Raw genomic sequence first — 14,762 nt, 5'->3', positions numbered from 1 at the left:
GAAATTCATCTGTTTAAATTTAGACAGGCTTCCTTACTTATCCTTAGTCATACTGAAAGTGAAGCAAGTAAATCTCTTTAATATATTAGTATTTATGCTTTCATTTCAGGAATCCTCTTTATCACATCACCCTTAAGAGCTATGCTGGTATCACTGGTTTCAAGCTCTTGGGAGGCAGACGATACAGAGACAGCTCAAAGGGCTCAATCAGCTGCTACTCAGCATAGCCAGCTGGTACCTACTGATCTCTGTTCAAAGTTCCTGCAATCTCTATTTACATGGTTTCTGAATGCAAAGGAGTATGGAACAGGAAGCATCCTAGATGGATATGAAGCCATTTTTAAAAATACATAAAGCACGCTGTTACCTAAAAATAAATAATATATTGGATGTCTGGCTGAAAGAGAAAGTAAGGAGATAAAGACATCTGAGTTATACAACTGCATTCTGTATTTGCATTAACAACTTAAAAACAGAGCACCCCATCAAAATTTGACCCATACTAACACCTTAACACAGTTACTTATGTAAGAACTCTACTTTAATGTTCAGTACTTTATAACACCTTACAAAAAAATCTTAAAAATCTTTTAAATCAAGGTGAAAAAAAAGCCCCACACTCGAGATTATAAGCTATTTATAAGACATTTTATACTCAGATATTCTTTAACTATTTGTATCAGCAAACCAACTTCAAAAAATATTATTTTGGGGTTTATACAGAAATTATTTCTAAGGTTTATTTAGCACCTGTACTAATTAAAACAGGTACACTGCTCATTATGCAGTTGTGAGCATTGCTTATACTGATAGAACAGATTCAGAAATAAGTTACAAAACAAAAAGTGAAAACAAAGACATCCCTTGCAAAGTGAAGGTCAAGAACATCATGTAAGGAAAGACATCCTTACAGAAACCTGTCAAGTCTCTAAAAAAAATTCATATGGAACATACAAGTTTTTTTACAAGTTTACATTTCAAAAAAATTAATAATTTCTACAACTAGACATACATTGTACATGGTGATGGATTCTAAAAATAATTTTTTTCTGATCATGAATCAACTGAATTATCACGTCTGAATAATTATCAGAGTCTGAATAATCTCAGTGCATCCTAGCAAAAACATTTCTAATATCCATGTGGGTACCAAGTTGTCCTGAATATAACTTATTGCTAAAAAAAACCTAGATGACCACTTGCATGTAAACTGGTGAAATCCAGTATGGCTTAAAGAGGCAGTATTATTTCAGAATGTTCTTAAGACAAGAAAAATCAACCAACCGAAACAAACAAACTAAAAAAAACAAACAAAAAACTCAAATACCTAAAAGGCTCAGAAATGGAAAGTAGGCAAATTCAAATATAGAATTGTTGGAAGCTTTTAAAGTAATAACCGTTTAATCCCTTTCTTTTTCTCAGTGCCATGTGGTTTCCAGTGTACACAAAGTAAAGAGTAAAAAGGTAAAAATAAAACAGGCATACCCTTAATATATTCCAGAATTCATAAATCATTTGTAAATTTAGTCCTTTTATAAAAGAATCCTTATATAAATTGGGGGGAGGGAGGGCATCAATCCCATATATGAAGCACAATTTAAGCCCAACATCACTGACCAATCAAAATTAGTGAATGCACTGCATCTCTCTGCAGTGAGGAGCAGAGACAAGGTAGGCTGTCATTCTGCACAAGCTGCCCATCGCAAGCTTTCCTCTCAGAAGCACGGCTCCTCTTTTTTAGAAAGCGTGAATCTCAGTGGTGTCTCTGGAGACAAGAAGCCTTCAGTATGTTAAATTACTTTCATTATGTATTTTCAGATGCTTATTGATTCTACCGTAGGAAGAGTGGGAGACTGCAGCAGCCTGTAAACCAGAACTAAAGCAATTGTATACATTAGCAGTATGCTGAAACAATGGCACAGTACAGGCACAAATTTTCATTAAGGTCATTTTTTGAAGATATGTTTATTACCCTCTTTCCCTTCTACTCTGCTAACAAGTGAACAAAATGAATCCCTCCAACCTGGAACTGCTTCACCTGCATCGAGAATTTACCAAATCTTTAGTGGAGGTAAGACCTGTTCCTTATTATGATATGCAGAATAAGCAACATTAAACCAAATTAAAAATTGGAGGAAAAAAGGCAAGAGATCAGATTCAGCTTCTGTTAAGCAGCAATACATTGTTATACTTAAGACCAGGGAATATTTAAATGCTATTTCCCCTTCCCCATTAAAAATAGAACGATAGAAAAATGTAATTCTGTATGAAAGTCTTATAGAATATTAAGAACCTGTTTTGTTTGTACAACATGAAGACAGTACAGTTTAAGCTCATACAGTATTGGGGAAAACAAGCCCATATAAATAAAGCAACTGGGAATATGCTTTTCCTCCCTCAGCAGTATTTCCAAATACTGGCAGTTAAATATGTTTCAGATTTATTCAGTTACTCTTCGTAGGATCAGATAGTCTGTAATTAGTGTATACTTATTGCTTTATGAAGGTTGGCTAATATGACTAATCTCTGATTGCTCAGGAAATCCCCCCTTTTTGTTGTTTTTTAAAAAACTTATTTCTTTCGTTATCCTGTACATTTGAGCCATTTATTAAAAGCATGGATTTGCTAAACATTTATTTCAAGAAAGGGAAGTATAACAGTGTGCAAATTAAACAAAAGCATATTTTCTAAAAGGCTCGTTAACTCTGTTCAGTTTCTCATTAAAAGACAAGAGAGTTGCATGCATAAACTACCTGCTCACCAGAGCTATAAAACTACATTTTCTAGCTTTAGTCACAGACACTCTGCATCCAACAGTTATTGCTTCTAGCCAGGATTTTTTGTAACGTGCACTATCTGGAGAACAGGAAACTTGTCCAAAAAACCTAAATGCATGTAAGCTGACAGAAGAATATGATGTTACTTGCAAACAGAAAGCAGGCTAACTGATTTTCTATGTAATCTATAAGGTCCAATTTTAGAGATCTTTTATTCATTAAATAAGTGATATTAGAAAATACATTCTTGCATTACTTTATTTTTGAAAACATAAGCCCTACTTTTAACCTTTTTTTTCCTCCCCTTCACAAGGGCATGCAGCAACTAATTCAGTTTTACAACTGACAATATGAAGAATGCAGTTGACCGGGTATCTTTGTAGCTGTATGACCTACGAGCAGCAGGATGCATCCCTAAAATGTATTCTTAAGACATAAAGGAATTAAAAACAAAACATGGAACACACTTGCATTACCATTTACGTGCATGACACTTCAGCAATATACATGGAAGACTAATACATCTGCTCAGATTTTTATTAAAAGAAGAGTGCAATGATTGATTCTTAAAATGGTGAGCATTTCTTAAAGAGGGAATTATAATTTAAAACCAGAATTGTGGAAACAACTGATGCATGAAGAGACAATGAAACATGAAATCCCAAAAGGAGAATATGCATACTTCACCAGCAAGCTGAATAAAGGTTTAACCAAGCTTTTTCTATACTACTCATTAAATAACTTACTTGTCGTAATGACTAATGGATATTTTTCTCTCAATTTTACGATGTTATGTATTCTCCTTAAATCAAAATAAACCAAATTAGGTAACCCATGGTTACTCGCAAAGCACACGAACTGGATTTTATGATGTATAGCAACTTCTTTCACTAAGCCATGACTCAAAAGTAATGAGCAGGAATATTACAGAAAGAAATACGCAACCATAAACTAAGGATGTCTACACACACTCTGAAAATAGAGATCAGAAATTATTTTTCTTTAAACCTGGAAAATAAAAACAGGCTTCTACAAAATGCACCAGGGGAAGGAAATTAACATCACTTAAAAGAAGGTTTATTTGTTATTGCTGCCTTGACACTCAGAACAGACATACAGAATATGTCCTGGTCTGTAGAAGTATCTGAGGCAATTAAGAAGTCCCCATGTTTAATCAGAACTTTTTGCTGCTGAACTGCAGGAACAAAAAAAAGGAAAACAAAAAAACCTGGAAGAAATGAAGTAAGAGCTCAGCTACCACTTGATTTCCAGGTTACAGTGCGAGTCAAAAAGCTCTCAGTGGCAGCATGTGTCAGTGTGTGCCGAGCGGCCGCCGCGCTGTGCCAGGCCCCTGAGGCACACAGAACAGGTAGGTGCCCCAGCAGTGCCCTGGCTCTGCCCCAGCAGTGCTCCAGCTGTGCCCTGGCACTGCCCCAGAGGTGCCCCAGCAGTGCCCCAGAGGTGTCCTGGCTCTGCCCCAGCAGTGCCCCAGAGGTGCCCCAGCAGTGCCCCAGAGATGCCCTGGCTCTGCCCCAGCAGTGCCCCAGCTGTGCCCTGGCTCTGCCCCAGCACTGCCCCAGAGGTGCCCCAGTGGTGCCCTGGCTCTGCCCCAGAGATGCCCTGGCTCTGCCCCAGAGATGCCCTGGCTCTGCCCCAGCAGTGCCCCAGAGGTGTCCTGGCTCTGCCCCAGCACTGCCCCAGAGGTGCCCTGGCTCTGCCCCAGCACTGCCCCAGAGATGCCCTGGCTCTGCCCCAGCAGTGCCCCAGAGGTGTCCTGGCTCTGCCCCAGCACTGCCCCAGAGGTGTCCTGGCTCTGCCCCAGCACTGCCCCAGAGGTGCCCTGGCTCTGCCCCAGCAGTGCTCCAGAGATGCCCCAGAGATGCCCTGGCTCTGCCCCAGCTGTGCCCTGGCTCTGCCCCAGCACTGCCCCAGAGGTGCCCCAGCAGTGCCCTGGCTCTGCCCCAGCAGTGCCCCAGCTGTGCCCTGGCTCTGCCCCAGCACTGCCCCAGAGGTGCCCCAGTGGTGCCTTGGCTCTACCCCAGCAGTGCTCCAGAGATGCCCCAGAGATGCCCTGGCTCTGCCCCAGCTGTGCCCTGCCTCTGCCCAAGAAGTGCAGGGAGAACGAGCCCCTGTCCCCACAGCTCAGCTCCCCTGCACCCAAAACTGAGGCAATGCTGCAGGGAGGTGATGCTTAAGCTATTCATGACGACCTAACACATCTGAGGTTTTCTGTTCGCACAAAATCTCCATTGCTGTAACGTTAGGGTGAGACTGTCATTTGTTTTAGCAGATCTCCTTTTGATTTCTTCCTGGCTTTTGTTAATACAAAAGAACTTAATTTATCCAGCAATGCATTTGGAATGATTTCTTGAAATCCATTCACAGCCAGGACAGCATGCAAAAGGAGATCTTATTCCTGAGGGTTAATGTAAGACAGATAGAGGTCGCCTGAATTAGAAATTAAACAAAGCTTTTGAAATATTTCTTGTTTCATTTCACACCTGAGAGTAATACGTTCTAATTTACATCTTTTTTATTTAAGAGGCACATGTGAAGTAACTGTTGAAGAATACCAAGAATTTTCATCATACAATTTGCAATTAATAGTATTGTTCAATTGAGGCTTTTCAGAACTGCAGATGAAATCCATTTGCATACTGTATCCCAAGTGTGCTTAATTCATACTTTCATTTTAAAAGAGCTCAGTTTTGTTAACCTTAGTGCTATCCATTTTAATGTATTCAGAATAGAACAAAGCTTGACATTAAAATTTATTTTCATGCCAAATATGTCCCCTCTTAAATTTAAAGCTACCTAGAAAAAACCCCCTCCAGTATCATAACAAGAAATTGAATAGCCTCTCTTTTATTTATTCAATTACAAACTCAAGAGCTGGCTGACAATATAAATAATACAAACATCAGGTATTATATGTAGATGCTATATTTAAAACTTACCCATATGTGTAAAACTAAGCAGATGACACACAAAACAATCTGCTAGATAAAATAAATACTTTTTTGATCCTTACTTATTCCTAAGAGAAATATGCTATGTATGTAAATCTGATTCGTTTAATTGCAGTTTGTAAAAAAACCCAAATAAACCAGCCGAACTCAAAAGCTGAAAAGACAATTTTCTTTTTACGTATTATTTGCTAGAATTATTCCCTTAAATACGTTCTGGAATAAAATTAAATACTCTTCCATTCCATGTAGGCACAGATTTCTTAAGAAACTGAATATTCAAATCAGAAAAAGGAAATGCAGTATTGTATAATAAACTTAATTTCCCAAACCCACATAAGTTATGCATTTGAAATTATATTAATTCATACAAAGTTGTAGTGGCAAGCATCATATACACAGATGCACACAAGATTAAAATAAACAGAAGGTTGAAACTCTGTAAAAATCTGGTGAATTACAGAATGTCACATTTCAGCCCACAACACTACTGTAAACCTCATAAATTGGCATAAATAATTCAAATATTCTTTTTATGATATATAAGCATCAGTGCTCCATGTTCATCACTTCTTTTTCCACAAGAGCTTTTTAAAATGATCTTGATCACTAATTTGTTAATACTTAACAACACTCTTCTAAAATGACCCTCAAAGCAATACAAAGGCTATGCACAAAGTATGGTTTATTCAACAAATGAGCCCTTTGTGAAAAACCACATCACTATAAACAAAAGCTTGCCTCCCTAAGTGGAAGCTTTTCACTATTTTTTCTTTTTTCAAACAAATCCTGCCTTCTTTTAAAAAGCAAAGACCTTATTCCAGATCTTCAGGCTTTTGAGTCCATGCCAATTACAGCTCTAAACATACCGTAAATGAAGAGTTTGGTAAAAATATTGCTTTTCCTCCCTCCTCCTTCCCTAGCATTTATCTACAATAAGTGTTAAAAAAAGAAATCACATAGTTCCATATTTTATTTCACCTTTCAGGAGAAAAGCCAGCCGCAACAAAAGAATGTGTTTGTCTCCCATTCTGGAAGTCAACATGCAGTCCGAATCTAACATTACAGTTCGAGATGCCATTGATGACATCGACACCAACATGTACCAACCACTGTCATATCCATTAAGCTTTCAAGTTTCTCTCACCGGATTTTTGATGTTAGAAATTGTTTTGGGACTTGGCAGCAACCTCACCGTGCTGGTACTTTACTGTATGAAATCCAACTTAATCAATTCTGTCAGTAACATAATTACAATGAACCTTCATGTACTTGATGTAATAATTTGTGTGGGATGTATTCCTCTAACTATAGTTATACTTCTGCTTTCACTGGAGAGTAACACTGCTCTCATCTGCTGCTTCCATGAGGCTTGTGTCTCTTTTGCAAGCGTTTCAACTGCAATCAACGTCTTCGCCATCACCCTGGACCGATACGACATCTCTGTAAAACCTGCTAATCGGATCCTGACCATGGGAAGGGCTGTGATATTAATGACATCAATATGGATCATTTCACTTTTTTCCTTCCTGATTCCTTTCATTGAAGTCAACTTTTTCAGTCTTCAAAGTGCAAGTACTTGGGAAAATAAGACACTTCTGTGTGTGAGTACAAACGAATACCACACCGAACTAGGAATGTACTACCACATTCTCGTTCAGATTCCAATATTTTTCTTCACTGTTATAGTAATGCTAATTACATACACCAAAATACTCCAGGCCCTAAATATTCGGATTGGTACAAGATTTACAACAGGACAAAAGAAGAAAAACAGAAAGAAAAAAACCATTTCTTTGACCACTCAGCATGAGACTACGGATGTGTCCCACAGCAGTGGAGGAAAAAACGTCGTGTTTGGTGTAAGGACTTCTGTGTCTGTCATAATTGCCCTTCGTCGAGCTGTCAAACGGCACCGGGAGCGACGAGAACGGCAAAAGAGAGTCTTCAGAATGTCCCTTCTGATTATCTCAACATTCCTGCTCTGCTGGACACCCATCTCAGTTTTAAACACCACTATCTTGTGTTTGGGCCCAAGTGACCTTTTGGTAAAGTTAAGATTATGTTTTCTAGTGATGGCATATGGAACAACTATATTTCACCCTCTACTTTACGCATTCACGAGGCAAAAGTTTCAGAAAGTTCTGAAAAGTAAGATGAAAAAGCGAGTTGTTTCAATAGTGGAAGCAGATCCCATGCCAAATAACGCTGTAATACACAACTCATGGATAGAGCCTAAAAGGAACAAAAAGATTACCTTTGAAGACAGCGAAGTAAGGCAGAAATGTTTAGTACCTCAGGTTGTCACTGACTAGATTTCAGTATTCACCAAAACACATCAAACGGAATATATGAACAAATTGTAAAAAAATACTGCCAAATAAGAAAAACTTTTTTAACTATTGGCGAGACTGTATATTTTCAATATATATGTTAAATAGAGTAGGTCTTGTATATTCAATTTCTTCATTATGTAAGATACATGTTGCATGGCTGTTTGTTAGCGTAACACCATGTGTATATTTGTCAAAAATATTCAAGTCCTCTTTTTTTAGAAAATAAATAGCCTTAAAGAAGTGCAAACTTTTAAAAGTATTTGTATGGCTCAGTTTCTCTGTAAATATAAAAGAATTTTTAAGCAAAAATTGCACTTGGGAATATTTTCTGTAGCACAAATTCACCATTTTGTATGATATGGTGTTTTTAAATTTAACTCATAAACACTATTGATCAGAGGTATTCTGAATATTATGCAGCTACAACCTGTATGCATTTTGACCTCATATTTATATATTCCACTTATTTCAGTCTTCTCCAGCATGCAAATACCATGCACAGAAAAAGCCATTTACGTTATGTCCTTCAGTGAGTGGTTCAGAAACTTTTTGTATGGGAAAAAGAATTCATGCTGGTCCAAAAGTTGACAGTATCCTTAAGAAAAGTAAAAAGTTTTGCATATACAATCTCAGATCCACAATTTCTGCATAGAAAATACACTACTTTGAATAATTGAAAAGGACAGGGTAGGAGCAAAAGGCTAAATGAAGGAAAAAAGCATGGACAAAAAAATTATTTGGCTGATGCTAGAAGACAACCAATCAAAAGAGTGAATCCTGTGCAAAAGCTTTGATTTTTCACACTGACCTCTAGTGTGACAGAAGGACCTTTCATACAGAAATTTTGCATTCATACCATCTGTCTACATAGATATGATTATTAAATGCCACAGCTAAAGTAGAAGATAACTTTTCTTGCCCTTGATAACTTTATTATTTTCCAATGTGCTCAATACTAGCCATGCAATTACCTTGTCACAAACCAATCAAAATCACCAATGCTGCTAGCTACCGTGTTCCTGCATTTCCTGGGCAGCCATGGCATACCTTTGTTCTACACTGTCTGCTTCAATTTCATCTTAAACCTGCATTGAAGAATCAAGAAGCCTTAGGAAGTTATTATCATGCATAGCATTGTAAGCAAGAATTAAGATATTCATCCAAACATAAGTTTGTCAAGTTGTTTGCACGATGTCATGCTTAAAAATCTCTTAATATCAATGAAACAGTGGTGAGGAGAGGGAAACAAAACAAAAAGCTGCAAAATCAATGAGCATGATTTCACTCTCCTTGTTACATAAACTGATCAGTGTGTCACCAGCTACCAGTATATTTAAAATTCTAATTCGCAATAACTATGATCTTATATAAAAAAGCAGATCATACCCTTTAATATGAGAGCTAGATTGACTAAAGTATTACATAAAAAACTAAGATTTCTAAAGCACTTTTCTGAAGTTGTGTATTAAAAAAAGGGCAGTTGTAAGGGAACAAAAGCTCTTTTCCACTACATCGCTGAATTATTAATCATATGTGTATTGCCAAAACTGGTTTTGTGCTTAAAAAAAATACTTGTAATGTACCTTAGTTTACTTGGGCTCATGCCTTAAGCTTACGAGAACAGAAGACTCAAAATATAATACTATAGCTCCATACTCTAAAAAGCATAGCCACTTAAAATCATCCAAATTCTACCTAGAAATGTTATTATCTGATTGACAATAATTAATTATGTGAAATCACTGTGTAACATATATTCAAATATATTTTCATATTTTCACTGACTTTTTTTGTGGAAACTAGCCCAAAAATACCTGCATTCAATTGTACCCATTTAGAGTACATTTTTTATCCAAGTTATCTCTGATTTCCTATAAGAATTAAAATCCTACATCTTATTTGAGAGGTTGCAGAGAGGAAGTAAATGAAGTAAGCTTATTTTTTTTTTAATCCCATATCCTCCCCATTTATCACTTTAAAAATATTCTTTTGGAAATAACTTCTGAAAAGAAATGCACCCAAAATATTTAGGCAGAAACTATTATTTTTTCTTTTTTTGTGCCCCTTCTTGATTTCCCTTTCAAGCTACCCTCTGTATTTTGAATGCTAGAAGGAGAAGGCAGGATGTGTAGGGTTAATACCATAACATTATTTCAGTGATTACTAACCTTCCAATAAAGCATTCTTAAATGAAAGATACTACTCATTCATTTAAAAATAAGGAAAAGATAAATGATAATGAACAGATTAATAAGTCTACATCATGTCCTTATCTGAAAAAAGCATTTAGAAAAGCTTTCAGACTTGAAAGGTTTCTTGACAACATAACCTTACTTTTTAAAATTAAATAAAACCTCAAGAATTACACATTTAGTGTTAAAAGCTCATTCATTAGAAAATCAGATGCAATGAAGCAGCACTTCATAGCAGAGAAAGAGCAGCCTAGGAATTACCCAAAGAGATTCAGCCCAGTTTTAAGGGCTATGTCGATCACACTCATCGATTGCCTTTGTGAATACAAGCAGGCTCATTTTTACTATTCTTCATCTTCATTAAATTTTTAAAAAGGGGACTTATGTTGGAGTACACTTCGAGGGCTGCAGAAGAAAATTCTGCACACAGCAGGAAGGAATACAAATAAGAATATGTGCCATACACACCCAGAAGCCATCATAAAACAGAGCCACATGTAACACATGACAGATTTAACACAAGACAAAATAAAGAGTAAATTGTGAAGACACACTAATATCCTACAGACACAAGAGGGTTCCAGGAGCAATATGAAGGTGTGGGTGCTTGACAGATAGATTGAAGCAGAGAGCAAAGAGGCAGCATTGCTGAAGAAAAAAGGGCAAATTTATGCCATAGATGGTACAATATGAAGCCCACTGCATTCTTAAAAATGATCTCACCACAGTGAATCATTAGTTCAATTACATTTCACACCACTCAGCCTAAGGCAAGCAGAATTGTACAGGACTTCAAAAATATTAATTCCAGCAAACACATCTTAGAAACACAAGCAAGCACTGAAGATTTCCACACATTTTCAGTCTCTGAAGTATCAGCTGGTATCTGACTATGTTGTTTTTTAACTGCAAATGCATTTCAATTTGATTTTACATTGTAAAATTAGGTTATTCCACACTAAAAATACCAAAATAAGCAAAGTGCAGTGCCAGCATCTATTAGAATATTCAAGAAGCATACCTTCACATGCTAATACATCACAAACCTGTGATGAAACAGAAATGCAAACACATCACAAAGATCTGGTTTCTAGAATGCAACAATTTTTACGGATTACAAGGCAAGTAATCCACACATGATTGGAGGTTCTGTTTACTTTATTAGTGCCAGAGGAAGCCACTTTTGTACTTTATTAATATATTGGATTAAAAATGTATGCAGTTGGATACACATCAGATCCTTTCACCTCCCTTCATTGTTACATAAATATACACATGTATGTCATACATAATTATTACTTATCCATACACACCAGAAGTTGGGTTTAACATAAGCATCTATTTTATAGTTATATGAAAGAGGTTTTGGTAAGAGTATCACTGAACTGGACTGACAGACGTTATGTCCCACCACACATAAATTTAAACATATTATCTTCCCCACCCTTGTTGGATGTTTTTTTCATTTTAAATTAAATAATACATTGAAAGGCTACAGAATTTACCCAGACATAAGAAAAAGATTTCTGTTGTGTTAACTATTAAATATACTATATTGCAGTGCACATAGCACTTCTTTTTAAATCATTGTATATGCTAATCATCAAACTTCTTGAATAGCTGAATATTCTAGACTTACATTTGTTTCCTATGAAAAAAGTTTTAGTTGCCAATTTTTGTTAAACTCTTTTGAAAGGAGAGAATACAGCTTTCTTTAGCAAAGTTTCAGTGCAGTATTAAAAAAGGTAGAATATGCTAAATTACTCTTCTGTTACCCATTATTCAGACAAAATACCTCCAACATATAGCTAATAACAATCAGTTTATGTCTTAAAATTTTTAAGGATTCCACATCTATTTCACACATTCTGCCAGAATATCACTGAATGTAATTGTCTTACACCAAGAGGAAAGAAGAATCTGATTCTATAATTACCATCTCCTTTTTCTACTTCATAGAACACTTGTGCAATTCAAGAAGCAAAATTAAACCCAGTGTTTCAGTGGGGGAAGTTAAAAAAAACAAAGTAAAAAAATCCACATACTCACTAACTAACAGGAAAATTAAAATCACTCAGAGTCAATAAGTATTAAATAAGGATGTGAAGAAGGTGAAGAAGACCTTTACACAGGTCCAGAGGAAAAGGGCAGAAGGAAGTGCTCCAAGGGAGATACAGCTATCAGGACTACAGGAAGGTAGAGGACAACTTGGACTTGATGGGGAAAAAATGCTAACCTCATTTTTTTACATTGTAAGACCAAAAAAATAAGAATTTATCTTTGATTCGTTGAGTGTGATATGTGGTTGTGCCAAAATTACTGGGAGGAGAGAGGAGAGCAAGATGAATAGCAACTCAGAAAAAGCTTTTGATTTAACAAAATATACACAGCATAAGTGACAAACCAAAAGTGTGCACTATTCTACTACCTCTTTTCCTACAGATAAAGTACAAAGTACACACAGAGTACAAGCATTACAATAAAAGACCTAAAAGGTCAAGCATCTGCTCCCAGTGATGCATTTTAAAATATGCTATTGAATTTTCCTTTAGTCAGATAACTTCAGTTCATTTGGATGCTTTAAGTGTGTTTCACTACCCATAGTATGTTTTTAACTACTGCTTCCTTATCACAATTTAATTATTTTTGTAGAAGTAATATTTTTGTAAACTGAAGGAGATATATCATTAGACATTTGCTAAAATTGCACTTCAGTGCAATTATAAAGTGAAACAGAATGGGAGAAATACCTTCCTGTGAATTTACTTTATAGATTTATATAGATTTATAGATTTATTTCTTTATAAAGAAATTATCACATAATGAAATTTACTTGAAATTAAAAAACAGAGGATTTACAGGGAAAGTTGTGTGATAAGTACACAATCTGAAATTATTAAACTGATTCTTTTTATAGTTTGAATGAATTGTACCCTTGGCATATACGCATTTCTATATTCCCATTCTGGTTCCAGCCAGGCAAGCAGGCAGGCAGGCTGAGAGCACAAAGCTGTTGGCAAAGAGCACACTCTCATTTCCTTTCCAAGATGGGTTTTTGGAAATATATTTTTGGTTTCTCTTACCCTGATACGATCTCTATCTTCGTACCATATATTGTAACAGTTTAACCTGATACCATATCTAATAAACAAATCAATCTCACTGCTGAAACAACAGTGCTGTAAAATCTGTCACTCTGGCTATGTCAGACTGCTATTAACATAGCTGTATTAGCACAGTTTTACTTTTAACTGTACCAGGAACTCTCACAATCTGTTGTGAGATTTTACTTCAAATCCAACTCAATTAGTACGGGTAGGGAAAAGCACAGTAACTTATTGCCACTCTGCACCATAGCTTTCTTTCAAATTTTATTTCAAGATACTTTACATAAATCCCTGTCACAAATAGAGAGACAAAGGGGTAAGTAAGAGAAAAGCACAGCTTCCCACAATAGAAAGTTGTAACAAATATCAGTGATAATTTGTGTACTCAGCTGCATTTACAGTGGACCAAAAATATGTTTAAGGCAAAAGAAAATGAGAAAGGAACACTATTTGCCATGTATGTATCATCACAGAACAAAAGGTCAGCGTGATCACTGCTGTTGTAAAACACCTTAATAATAATAAGGAAGATTATTACTCCTTCTAAGAGCTCTAATTGCTAGTAAGTGAGACATATCAATGAAAGAGAACAGAACAAAAGATGTGAACACTGGTTGATGAGAAGTTCAATATGACCCAGAAATGTGCACTTGAAGTCCAGAAAGTCAACTGTACCCCTGGCCTCAGCAGCACCAAAGGCATCTGGCCAGCAGGAAGAGGCAGGTGATGCTCCCTCTACTCTTCCCCCATGAGACCCCACCTGGACTGCTGGGTGCAGCTCTGGGGCCCCACCCCATGAAACATGCTGACCTGCTGGAGAGATCCAGAGCACCATGGAGACATCAGAGGGCTGCAGCAAGTCTCCAGTGAAGACAGATGAGAGTTGGGGTTGTTCAGCCTGGAGAAGAGAAGGCTGAAGAGTCCTCAGAGCACCTTCCAGTACCAATGGGACCTACAAGAAGGCTTTTTTACAAGTGCAAGTCATGACACGACAAGGGGAAATGGCTTCAAACTGGAAGAGGGCAAGTCTAGATTAGATATTGGGAATTAATTATTTCCTGTGAGGGTGATGAGCCACAGGAACAGGCTGCTCAGAGAAGCTGTGGACCTTTCATCCCTGGAAGTTTTCAAGGCCAGGCTGGATGGGGCTTTGAGCAGCCTGGTCTAGTGAAAGATGTCTAAGCTCATGGCAGGGGGTGGAAGTAGATGGTCTTTAAGATCCCCTTCCAAACTAAACCTTTCTGTGATTCTATGTGAAGAGAATCTGTGGGTAAAGATTATATTATGGAGATACAACCTTATACAGGCAAAATTATAGAAATGGAGATATACAGCTCATCTGCACTTGCATCAAAGAGGAATGAAGTACAAAAAAGTGTACATG

General features: G+C 36.8%; 2 protein-coding genes across 3 annotated transcripts in view; one reads left to right on the top strand and one right to left on the bottom strand.

Annotated features, from left to right (window-relative positions):
- COG5 (component of oligomeric golgi complex 5) overlaps positions 1 to 14,762 on the bottom strand; it is a 177,138-nt gene that overhangs the window by 136,180 nt on the left and 26,196 nt on the right. The window lies entirely within an intron of this gene.
- GPR22 (G protein-coupled receptor 22) lies at positions 820 to 8,668 on the top strand. Of its 2 annotated transcripts, XM_079304324.1 has the most exons (3): positions 820 to 2,071; positions 3,091 to 4,146; positions 6,732 to 8,379. In XM_079304324.1, exon 3 carries the CDS (start codon positions 6,757 to 6,759, stop codon positions 8,056 to 8,058), a length of 1,302 nt encoding a protein of 433 aa, XP_079160450.1. In that variant the 5' UTR covers positions 820 to 2,071; positions 3,091 to 4,146; positions 6,732 to 6,756; the 3' UTR covers positions 8,059 to 8,379. The 2 variants fall into 2 exon arrangements, with proteins under 2 accessions (XP_079160450.1, XP_079160451.1); XM_079304325.1 differs by lacking the exon at positions 3,091 to 4,146 and having other exon boundaries at positions 6,732 to 8,668.

The sequence above is a fragment of the Erithacus rubecula genome (genome assembly GCF_903797595.1).
Source record: "Erithacus rubecula genome assembly, chromosome: 4".
Taxonomy (NCBI): Eukaryota; Metazoa; Chordata; class Aves; order Passeriformes; family Muscicapidae; genus Erithacus; species Erithacus rubecula.
Note: the sequence above shows the minus strand (reverse complement) of the source record. Positions and strands in the feature narration are given on the sequence as shown.

Bases quoted from the DNA above. Each gene is read 5' to 3' on its own strand.
- GPR22 (XM_079304325.1), top strand. From the start codon at position 6,757: ATGTGTTTGTCTCCCATTCTGGAAGTCAACATGCAGTCCGAATCTAAC.